At 57.6% G+C, this 12,006-nt stretch overlaps 1 protein-coding gene across 3 annotated transcripts in view; it reads right to left on the bottom strand.

Annotated features, from left to right (window-relative positions):
• The window catches only part of LOC133361921 (B-cell lymphoma/leukemia 11A-like), a 45,629-nt gene that overhangs the window by 10,810 nt on the left and 22,813 nt on the right, over window positions 1-12,006 (bottom strand). For 2 of the 3 annotated variants that reach the window (XM_061580904.1, XM_061580898.1), the window contains exons 4-5: window positions 9,948-10,497; window positions 7,918-9,637 (exon numbers count right to left, since the gene is read on the bottom strand). In XM_061580904.1, coding sequence (XP_061436888.1) covers window positions 7,918-9,637; window positions 9,948-10,497 — 2,270 coding nt within the window. Of the gene's footprint in view, window positions 1-4,438; window positions 9,638-9,947; window positions 10,498-12,006 lie in introns of those variants that run through there. The other variant, XM_061580911.1, reaches the window with a different exon arrangement.

The raw sequence follows: 12,006 nt of genomic DNA, 5'->3' as shown, positions 1-12,006 counted from the left end.
ACCTAGTCAGCCTCTATCACTCGCCTTACCGCTACCCCCTACCATCTAGCCAGCCTCTATCACTCACCTTACCGCTACCCCTACCATCTAGCCAGCCTCTATCACTCGCCTTACCACTAACCCCTACCATCTAGCCAGCTTCTATCACTCGCCTTACCGCTAACCCCTACCATCTAGCCAGCCTCTATCACTCGCCTTACCGCTACCCCTACCATCTAGCCAGCCTCTATCACTCGCCTTACGACTAACCCCTACCATCTAGCCAGCTTCTATCACTCGCCTTACCGCTAACCCCTACCATCTAGTCAGCCTCTATCACTCGCCTTACCGCTAACCCCTACCATCTAGCCAGCTTCTATCACTCGCCTTACCGCTAACCCCTACCATCTAGCCAGCCTCTATCACTCGCCTTACCGCTAACCCCTACCATCTAGCCAGCTTCTATCACTCGCCTTACCACTACCCCCTACCATCTAGCCAGCCTCTATCACTCGCCTTACCGCTACCCCCTACCATCTAGCCAGCCTCTATCACTCGCCTTACCGCTACCCCTACCATCTAGCCAGCCTCTATCACTCGCCTTACCACTAAACCTCACTACCTAGTCAGCCTCTATCACTCGCCTTACCACTAACCCCTACCATCTAGCCAGCCTCTATCACTCGCCTTACCACTAAACCTCACTACCTAGTCAGCCTCTATCACTCGCCTTACCACTAACCCCTACCATCTAGCCAGCCTCTATCACTCGCCTTACCACTAAACCTCACTACCTAGTCAGCCTCTATCACTCGCCTTACCACTACCCCCTACCATCTAGCCAGCCTCTATCACTCGCCTTACCGCTACCCCCTACCATCTAGCCAGCCTCTATCACTCGCCTTACCGCTACCCCTACCATCTAGCCAGCCTCTATCACTCGCCTTACCACTAACCCCTACCATCTAGCCAGCCTCTATCACTCGCCTTACCACTAAACCTCACTACCTAGTCAGCCTCTATCACTCGCCTTACCACTAACCCCTACCATCTAGCCAGCCTCTATCACTCGCCTTACCACTAAACCTCACTACCTAGTCAGCCTCTATCACTCGCCTTACCACTACCCCCTACCATCTAGCCAGCCTCTATCACTCGCCTTACCGCTACCCCCTACCATCTAGCCAGCCTCTATCACTCGCCTTACCGCTACCCCCTACCATCTAGCCAGCCTCTATCACTCGCCTTACCGCTACCCCTACCATCTAGCCAGCCTCTATCACTCGCCTTACCACTAAACCTCACTACCTAGTCAGCCTCTATCACTCGCCTTACCACTAACCCCTACCATCTAGCCAGCCTCTATCACTCGCCTTACCACTAAACCTCACTACCTAGTCAGCCTCTATCACTCGCCTTACCACTAACCCCTACCATCTAGCCAGCCTCTATCACTCGCCTTACCACTAAACCTCACTACCTAGTCAGCCTCTATCACTCGCCTTACCACTACCCCCTACCATCTAGCCAGCCTCTATCACTCGCCTTACCGCTACCCCCTACCATCTAGCCAGCCTCTATCACTCGCCTTACCGCTACCCCTACCATCTAGCCAGCCTCTATCACTCGCCTTACCGCTACCCCTACCATCTAGCCAGCCTCTATCACTCGCCTTACCACTACCCCCTACCATCTAGCCAGCCTCTATCACTCGCCTTACCGCTACCCCCTACCATCTAGCCAGCCTCTATCACTCGCCTTACCGCTACCCCTACCATCTAGCCAGCCTCTATCACTCGCCTTACCGCTAACCCCTACCATCTAGCCAGCTTCTATCACTCGCCTTACCACTAACCCCTACCATCTAGCCTGCCTCTATCACTCGCCTTACCGCTAACCCCTACCATCTAGCCAGCCTCTATTTCTATCTTCAACCCTAACCAACCATCGCCAAGCAAGCACGAGCAGCCCCCCACTAACTCTAACCTATTTACTGAAGAGCCCCGACCACCAGCCCTATCCCGGCCTCTAACCCCAACGTCTCGCCCCCGACCCCTCCCCCCCCCTGGCGCCTCGCCCCCACCACTGCCGCCACTTCCTCGCTCGCCGCGTGGGTGTCGCGGTTTGGTCGCTGCTCGCGGCGACCGCATGGGGCGGTGTGTGTGGGGGGGGGGGGTGACCCTCACGGGGTGGCACCCAGAACTCGGAGCCATCGTTCCGCCTCGCGCGCGCCAATTGATTGCCATAGTTTCATCGTCCCACGCATTCCTCGCAGTCGCGAGCTCATTAAACTCGTCGCCGAGTAAAATAACAAATTGAAGGAGCAAGACGAAAAAGGAAGGGGACCGGGACGTGAGAAATGCCTATTCTTAGGTTTTTTCGGTAAAGTCACGTAGGTAAAAAATTAAAATTAATAAAAGTAAAAAATTATACAGCTATCGTGCTGTGACGGTTCCACCTGAAGACGGAAGCTTGTGTTGCCTCCGAAACGTCGTGATTTTTATTTTATTTTTATTAATTTAAATTTTTTACCTACGTGACTTTACCGAAAAAACCTAAGAATATGAATCCTTGCAGTCACGAAAGCTTCAAATCTAGAAGTGACAAATGCCACTTGGGACGCAGGCGATGACGCGTGCAGAAGGCGGATTGTGCAGTTTCGTCATCTCGCTCAAGCGGAGCAATCCCCTCGACTTGCTGTTGACGATCCCAGTGACGGAGACGCGCACAGCTCGTTACCTTGCAGCTACGCGGGCCCAGAGTGGGCTGGGCGACCCACGCGAGTTTGTGAACGCACAGAAAGAAAAAAAAGACTTTAAAGTTAGAGGCAGTAGCTTTCGCCATGGAATCCACAATGACGTCACAATAGGCATCATCAGACCGCGCGTCCGTCGCCACGACGCTGTCGCTCGGTGGCAAAGGCGCAGCCCTGCAATTGCCGGCGCACGCCGCCGCTGACGGAAGGGGTCTCCGCTGGAGGCCTCTGTCGCGCGAGGTTATTTTTGGCCGACTCTTGCTCGCTGGCCGTACAACTCGGAAGGGCTGGCGGTAGCCACCACGTGACCTCCACAGCACGCGACCCCGTCGACCGATCGTCGACTAACTGTGATGAGGTCTCCGGCGAGCAAATAACCACGCTTCTGACAGTAACTTTAAAGCATTTGTCTTCGTTGTGGAACGTTTCAAACTCGTGCTGGACAACCTGGGACACACAGCAGTGTGCAGGAGGAGTGGGGCGGTAGCTACGCGACCTTTAAAGACCGTCCACCCCTGAGCGAGGAGTTGCGCAACCCGGTCGCATGCAACTTGGTCGAACGCGACTGAATCGCCCGTCCGTGGACGTCTGTGCAACCGGTTGGGCAAGTTTCAAACAAGACCGCAACAAAAACACTTGTAAAAGAGCAGACACAGATACGTGTGCATTATGGAGAGGAAAAAGAAAACATCAACAGTTCCTGCAGAACTGCACTGTAGCCCTCTTGTATTCGGTGACCATCAACGTCAATTTAAGCAAATGCGACCGTCTGACAGCAGCAACAGCAGCAGCAGCGAGGCAGCGATAGACGACTGCGAACCGGTTTCGTTTAAATTTGGATTCACCAGCACATCACGTGGTCACCCACGCCGAGTCGCGCAACCGGTTGCCTGCGATCGAGACGGAACTTTACTGTTGCGGTGAGACCGAACACGTTGTGATGCTGCTGCTGCTGCGCTGGCAGTCAAGAATAAAGACTCAACACATTCCGTGCCAATAACACTGCCTTCAAACAGAAAGTTACAGGTGACGTTTCTCGCCAATGGCCCTTGCTCGTAGCACGCCAGGAAGAAGGGCCATGTCGCGAAACGTTGCCAATTACATCATCTACTCTCAAGAGATCGGCTCGGCGATTTTGATCGGTTGCGCACCTAATCGTTCAGATGTGGACCCATCTCATTGTTGCACACACGTACTCTCTAAAATGTCCAATGTACGCCGGGAGCTCGTTCATCGTGCCCATAAAGATACAAGCGAGACGTTCTAAACGAATAAATCAAAGCAAGCGACGTGAAATATAAAAAAAAAATTATAATAAAAAAGTCCAGAGGTTAAAGTTCACCGCAGGTTTTTTTTTTCGACTCAGGGTCACGCGCTAAGAAATCTGCGGCAGCCGCTCGCGACTCCGGGGTCAGAGTTCGGAACTTCCGCGGATTTTTATTCTTCTCCTCTTCCTCTACTCACGTGTTCACGTGTTCAGTTTAAAAACCGTTTAAAGTGTCCTCTTGGCTATAGAAGTGCTTTCCGTTTTATGTATCATCTCCCTCCCTCTGCATCGTAAAGTCCACTCGCCACGCGAGCACCTGCACATCTGTGTGTGTGTGTGTGCACGTATGTGAACACGTGTGTGTACACCTATGGGTGCACCTGTACGCGTGTGTACACCTGTACGTGTATACACTTGCACGCATGTACACCTATGTGTACACAGGTGTGTGTGTGTACACTTGTGTGTATACACCTGTGTGTGTGTAGACGTGTGTCTGTGTGTACACAGCTGTACACGTGGGACCCGCGCGCGTACCTGTACCTGCGGCACTTATCTAGCTGTACGGCGCGGGGTGGGGGAGTGTCGGGGTATGAGTGAGTCTTGGTGGCGGTGGTAGTGGGATTAGGGCAGGGGTCAGCAACTAAAATCACAAGAAGAGACATTTTTTTCGAATCCGTTACAAAACTCAATAATTCAAGAGCCGCAATGCATGTGAATACGCACATACAGAACGTGTCGGAGCAGTCGCATGCGACTCGGGAACCGCAGGTTGCCGACCCCTGGGTTAGCGCAAGAGGAGGAGGAGGAGGGGTGAGGAAGGAAGAGGCGGCGTTCCTCCATCTCCGAATAGAGACGTTGCATGATGTTGATAAATCGATGTCGCCTCTATGCGACCCCCCCCCCCCTTCCTGCTCGCCCGAGGCGGCGTCACGACGCTTCGGGGTTTCTTTTTGTGTCGAGAACCAACAACTGAGTGTCGGGGTTCGCGGCGAGACCGCGCGCGCCATGCTTAGTGTCCATACGACAGCCAGGTGAGGTGTGGGGGGGGGGGGGGTCCACGTGGCTTTAGCACACGGGGAGTTGGGATGAGGTCGGGGGTTAATTGGGGGGGGGGGGCTGGGGGAGTGGCAGGGGAGGGGGGCTGGACATAATTGGGCTTCGCCTGACACAAAGATACACCACGTGACCAACTCTTAATTAATGCACTTATTAAGTCACGTGTCGTCACGCTTACGGATTGGTTAATTAAACGATGATCGACTTCCCCCCCTCCGCCCCCTCCCCCCCAAATCCCCCATTTATATCAACACCTCCCCCCCTCTTCACGACACTTGCTTGGGCTAATCACGTGGGAGCCCCCCCCCCCTCGATTTGAGTTCTTGATGAGTCACATGATCAAGGCACTGAGGCGCATCATCATTATCATCATCATCGGCTATCATCATCATCGGCTATCATCATCATCAGCATCGCCTGCAGCTCCGCGTGCCCTTAACCCCGCGCGGTCTGCATCGGGATCTCGGCGGCGGTGTTGGAGTGGTGGGGGGGGGGGAATGCTTCCTGCGGTGGTGGTGAGCAGGCAGGTGAGTGGCGAGGAGGATGAGGAGGCAGGGATCATGGGGAGAGGAGGAGGGAGAGATCATGGGGAGAGATCGGGATGAGAGGCGGGAGCGCGGTGGTTGGCGGTGGTAAGGTAAGCAGCGGTGGGGGTGACGAGGGGGTTGAGTGGTGATGAGGGGGTGCAGGACGTGGGAGCGTTGCAGTTGGATCAAGACGGTGTGGTCAGGATAAGGCTGGTAGTGGTGAGGGTGAGGAGGGTAAGTGGTTAGAGGTGGTGAGGAGGAGGAGGAGGAGGGAGGCAGACTGATTAATGATTCTCCAATGCGCGGTGCGTGCGGGGCATCCTAATGCCTGCCCGGGGATCTAAGCGACTCTCAGCGCTTACAGCCGGGACGGGGGGGCAGGGGGTGAGCGCCGCGGGGGGAGAGGGGGGGCAAGGAATTGGGGGGGGGAGCTAGGAGGGAATTCATTAACTGGACGGGGGAGGGGGTACACAGGCACAAACTCATATTCATCTCCGCTCAGTAACGAGTAAAAAAAACCCTGGTTCTCGCAAAATAAATACATCCGCTATTGCACCAGAGAGAGAAAGGAGGGGGGGGGGGTGGAAGTTGGTGGGGGGGGGGGGCTCTTAGGGGGGGGGTGCAATTTGCGCATCCCGCCTGGTCACGTGGCCAGTTCGGGGTGGGGGGGGGGGTTAAGTGCCGACAAGTTCGATAATAAAACCAATAATACAAAACTTCGACTTAGCCCACGACACACGACTCTAGTTACGTCTGTTATAAGATTATTATTTTTTTGCTTGATTATTCTTTTAAAGGCGGGTCATTTTTAATATATACGGCATATAGATAGCGTGAGTGTGTGATTCATTGTTGCAACGGCTCGCTTAGCAAGGACCCACGGCTTCTTCAAAAGAGTGCACGAGTGAAATGGGAGCCGCCGTCACCATCATGATCATCATCACGATCATCATCCTGATCATCACCATGATCATCATCACGATCATTATCATCATGATCATCACGATCATTATCATCAACACGATCATGATCACCATCATCATGATCATCATCATCATCAGACCACGTGACGCTCCTTATTGCTTGAATCGGGATCGGCGTGATGGCTGACTTCGTGGACCACTGAGCGAGCGATCGAAGGCAGCGCGGCCTTCGATCGCTCGTCCCCCGCCCGTTCGGGCTCCACTCGTAGTGCGCGCGCACCGCGCGGACTCCGACTCCTCAGTTAGACTCATGGAGTGACGAGGTGTGTGTGTGTTTGTGTGTCAGTGAGTGTCTGTGTGTGTGCGGGTCAGTGTGGGGAGCGGCGGCGTTGCGGTCAACGCGCCGCGCTACGAATCCGGCGACCCCAGTTCGAATCTCGCTCACGGCCAGCATCGGTAACAAATATCTGGACCGGTCCTGGGCCTCCCCTAGGTCGACTCAGCCTCAAATGAGTACCTGGTGCAGTGTGTAAACATCGCCACGAGGGAGACAAAGGTGGCCGGGCGCGGCGTTGGCCACTCACCCCGTCGTGTGCCGTACCAGCGTTCAGAGGTGCTCGCTAACAGCACTTGCCCCAACAGTCTGTTAAGGCTACACGGGGGATCTTTGTCTTTGTGTGTGTCAGTGTCGTTCGCACGAACCCGACCCGGCCTCGTGATTTCCGAGGCTCCATTCCGCGCGACCATCCACCACGATCCGGCTTTCCATGTTTGCCAGAGTTCTCCTTTCAACTGCACATTAAGTCGGCACACGCCGCACGCGCCTCGCGAGTGCTAAACGCGTCAATCAAAACGCGGAGCGCTCTTCTTAAACCTCAATTTAAAATCAGGGCCGTCAGCGTCACGCGGGGAACAAAGATAAAGATCCCCCGTGTAGCGTATAACGGACTGTTGGGGCAAGTGCTGTGAGCGAGCACCAACGGAGATCGGCACACCACACTAAGGGGGGGTGGGTAGCCAACATCTCGCCCGGCCGCCTTTGTTTCTCCACTGCTGATGCTTTACACACATCGCACCAGTCGGGAGCAGAAATCGAACTCGGGTTGCCGTGATCGTAGCGCAGTGCGCTAACCACTTTCCCACCGCTCCCCACGCGGGGAACACACGCACACACACACAAATGTCGGTCTCCATTGCAATCAGCGCTCCCTCCGCCAAGTGGAGACGTGTTCACCAATCATCAGGCGCGTGTAGTTTGATGACGACCCAATCGGCATTCTGATCATTTGGTGCATGCGCAAGAAGCACATTGACCATGGTGGAGGTGGGTGGGCGGGGCTCAAGATGGCATAAAGTTGGGCAACCCCAATGCGACCCGAGCCCCCCCTCCCTCCCTGCCCCACTTACTCGGCTGGCTCCAACTTAATTTCGGCCGCCCCACTGCTCGCGCTGTTGCTGTTTCCAACATTGTTGCTGCTGCTGCTGCTGCTACCGCTGTTGCCGCTATTGTTGCTGCTGCTGCCGCCACTACCGCTGTTATTGTTGACAGTGGCGGCCGACACGACGACGGCAACGGCGGTGGAGGCGGCGGGCGACGCGGCGCCGGCCACGACGCCGTCCTGCTTGGCAGCCCGGTGCCACTTCTTCACGTGCTTGATGAGCGTGGCGTGGACGTTGAAGGCCATCTGGCACACGTCGCAGCGGAACGCTTCTCCTCCTCCACCTCCTCCTCCAGCCACTCCTCCTCCTGCCGCCGCAGCCGCCACCACCGTTCCGCCGCTGCCCTTGAGGTGCGTCTTCATGTGGCGCGTCAGCTTGCTGCTCTGCGCGCACGCGTAGCTGCACAGCTCGCACTTGTAGGGCCGCTCGCCCGTGTGCGACCGCCGGTGGACCGTGAGGTTGCTGCCGTTCTTGAACGACTTCCCGCAGAACTCGCAGCGGTTGCTGCCGGCGCCGCTGCCGCCGCCGGCGCTCCCGGAGCGCCCGTTGCTCGAGCTGGCGGGACTGCCCGCGCTGGGCTCGGAGCTCGTGTCTTCGCCAGATTCGCGCTGCTGCTGCTGCTGGTGGTGCTGCCGGTGGTGGTGGTGGACGTGCGGCTGCAGAGGGGGCGAGGCCGTCGACAGCTGGAGGCTGCCATTGTCGGACGAGGCCGAGGAGCAGGCGAAAGGAGAGCGGCGCGACTGCGAGTCGCCGACGATCCCCGGCGTCACGGCGGAGCCCGGCAAGGAGCCCGGCACGGAGCCCGGCAGGGAGCCGAGCCCCAGGGACGCGAACCCCTCCTTCTTGAGCTGCTGGCGGGAGGACGCGTAGCTGGCCAGCCACTGCGAGTACACGTTCTCCGTGGGCAGCGCGGACAGCGGGGCCAGCGACGAGGCCGGCGGAGCGAGGGGGCTGCCCCCGACGTCCGCCTCCCGTTCAAGCTTGATGCGCTTGCCCGGCATGATGGGGCTGCCACCGGACGCGCGGCCCCCCTGCAGGGCCGAGGGGCTGCCCCCGCGGCCGTTCACGGCGTCCTCGCCGCACCCCCCCGCCGCGTCGCCCCCCTCGAAGCCGACGACGGTGCCCGCGGCGGCGGCCGCTGCGGCGGCCGCCCCCTTCCTGCGGGGGCCGAAGGCGTCGTGCAGGTGGCCTCGCAGCAGCAGTGCGTCGAGGCCCAGGCGGTCGGGAGTGCCGCACACGAGGGCGTCCAGGGAGAATGCGGCGGTGCCCTTGGCGTCGAAGGGCAGCCTGCCCACCGCCGCCGTGCCACCACCGCCGCCGTTACCTCCCACGCCGCCCGTGCCGCCGCTGCCCTTGGCGAGCGTTTCCGACTGGGTGACGCGGCTGTCGGCATTCCTGAGCGCGGGCAGCAGCAGCTGCTGCTGCTGCTGCCCCGCAGCCGGGCCTCCGGGCAGCAGTGCGAGCTTGGAGTCAGAGGAGCAGGAGGTGGAGAGCGTCCGGCGCAGCAGCGCCTCGCTGAACGGCCGACTGTTGCTCAGGCTCATGATGGCCGCGCTGGCAGACATGGCGTGGGAGAGCGCGTCCCGGGTGGTGTGGCCGCGCTCCGCAGCCTCGTCGTCGCCCACCTCCTCCTCCTCGTCCCCCTCCTCCTCCTCGTCTTCGTCCTCGGCCTCAGCTTCGACCCCGTCTGGGTGGAGGCACCGCACACGCACGGGAGAGCGGACAGTGACGGCATGATCATCGTCATCATCGTCATCATCATCGTCATCATCGTCGTCGCCGTTATGAGCAGCAGCAGCTGTAGCAACAGTACCATCATTATGATGAGTAGAAATAGGAGCATCAGCAACAAACACAGTAGCAATGGTAGAGGAAATAGCATCGAGTAACACTTTATACTCATGATGTGACCACACCTTAACAATGTGACAACACCCCAACGATGTAATTCTTAACACGAAAGTGCCCGCAACCTCCACTATGCGTTCCATCCTCACCCTCCACGTCATCTTCATCCGACTCCTCCAAATCCGCATCTCCCTCCCCTTCTTCCTCCTCCACCTCTTCCTCCTCCTCCACCTCGTCTTCCTCCTCCTCCCTTCCCACCGCCTCGCCGCCCCCGTTCCCGGCCACGGCCGCCGCCGTCGATGCCGTCGTCGCCGCGCCCGTCGGGCCCGGCGAGGCCGAGGCCACCACGGCGGCCGCCCGTGCTGAGAAGTCGTTGCAGTACTGGGCGACCACGGAGCGCAGCACGGAGCTCGCGCTGCCCGGCGGCGCGGGGCCCCCCCCCCGTCTCCGCTCGCCGCCGCCAGGGTCCGGTTCCGGGGAGCTCCCCTCGGCGGCGTGGCCGTCCTCAACCTTGACCCGGGCCAGAGGGTCCGGAGTGATGGACGGGGAAGATGACGACGATGCCGGTTGTTGTTGTTGTTGCTTGCTGTCGTGTCGCCGCCGGTGCTGGTTGTGGTGGTGGTGGAGGAGGAGGAGGTTCGGGTGGTGGTGGTGCTGGTGGTGGTGGTGCGTGCGCATGTGGCGTTTGAGCTTGCTGGCCTGTGGAGAGGCATGGGGGGGGGGAGGAATGTGTTGGGGGGGGGGGTGTAAGGGGGGTTTTGGGGAAGAAATTACATGACAGGAGAGAAGAGGTGAGGATATTGCAGGAGGTAGGAGGAGAGAGGAGTAGAAGATGATGCCAGGAGATAATATCACAAGAGATGAATGAGCAGGAGGTGAAATAGGAAGAGAGGACGGGAGATGGCAGAGCAGAGGAGATTGGGTGGCATGAGATGAGACGCAATGAGATGGGGTGAGACGCGAGAGTGGAAGAGATGACAGGTAATGAGATCAGAGCAGACGATGGGAGAAGTCGGGGTATGAGGTCACGAGAAGGCGGGAGCGCAGAGGTCAAGAGGGAGGCAATATATATCATCGATTAGCACGACAGTCACAGTCACGTGAGATCAGCATCCACGATAGCAGCGGCTCAGAGATAAAATAATCGTCTCCCTTCACTAGGAGAGGCCTTTTCCAGTCTCCACACTCCTCACCATAGGCCAGAGTGAGGGCCAGACCCCATGGTTAGTCTTCTCTACGGCCAGGGCTCTGGTATAGAAACCTTATAAGGTCATGGGTAAGGTTAGGCTATGCCTAGGAATGTGTTTATGGTTTGGGCCCCACAGGACTCAATGTAGGGTTTAGGGGGTACAGAAACATTATTTGGGGTTTTCGGTAAAGCCACGTAGATAGAAAAAATATCACGACGTTTCGATCGCAACAGGTGACGATTGCTTGTGCTGCGATCGAAATGTCGTGATATTTTTTCTATCTACGTGACTTTACCGAAAGACCCAAAGAATATGAATTCCTGCAGTCGCAAAAGCTTTAAGTCGGTACAGAAACAGTTTTAGGGTTTAGAGCCTAGAGGATTAGCATGGCAATTTATGATCCACAGGACTAGGTTTATGGTTTAGAACCTAGGATTTAGTCTCTTTACGTTTGATATTGGAGTTTAGGGCCTATGCTTTAGGCTCTATAGGTCTGGGGTTGGGGTTTAGGCCCAAGGGTTTAGGCTCCACGGGGCTTGGGGTTTCGAACCGAGAGTTTAGGCTCTATAGATAAGGGCTTGGGGTTTAGGGCCTACGGTTCAGGCTCTATAGATAAGGGCTTGGGGTTTAGGGCCTAGGGTTTAGGCTTGTTAGGGCTGGGCTTGGGGTTTCGGCTCGACAGGGCTTGGGTTGGCGGTTCACGAGCTAGGCCCGAGGCTGCCCTGGCGCCGCACCTGGGAGCAGGCGTGCTGGCACACGCGGCAGCGGTAGGGCCGCTCCCCGGTGTGGCTGCGCCGGTGAACCACGAGGTTACTCTGAAACTACACATTGCGCGCCGGTTAGCGAGCGCCTATTGCCCGCGCGCCATAGCCGTCGGTGCAGCCACACCACCGAGGCGATGGCGGGGCCAGCACCACCGCACGCCCACGCCGCCGCCTTTTGTCTCTCCTCCGCCAAAGCCATAAACTGACGGTGACCCACAAACCGCCACACACCGGAGTACACGTACTGAAGTGCA

The sequence above is a fragment of the Lethenteron reissneri genome, chromosome 8, assembly GCF_015708825.2.
Source record: "Lethenteron reissneri isolate LAM-NWPU_2019-01 chromosome 8, ASM1570882v1, whole genome shotgun sequence".
Taxonomy (NCBI): domain Eukaryota; kingdom Metazoa; phylum Chordata; class Hyperoartia; order Petromyzontiformes; family Petromyzontidae; genus Lethenteron; species Lethenteron reissneri.
Note: the sequence above shows the minus strand (reverse complement) of the source record. Positions and strands in the feature narration are given on the sequence as shown.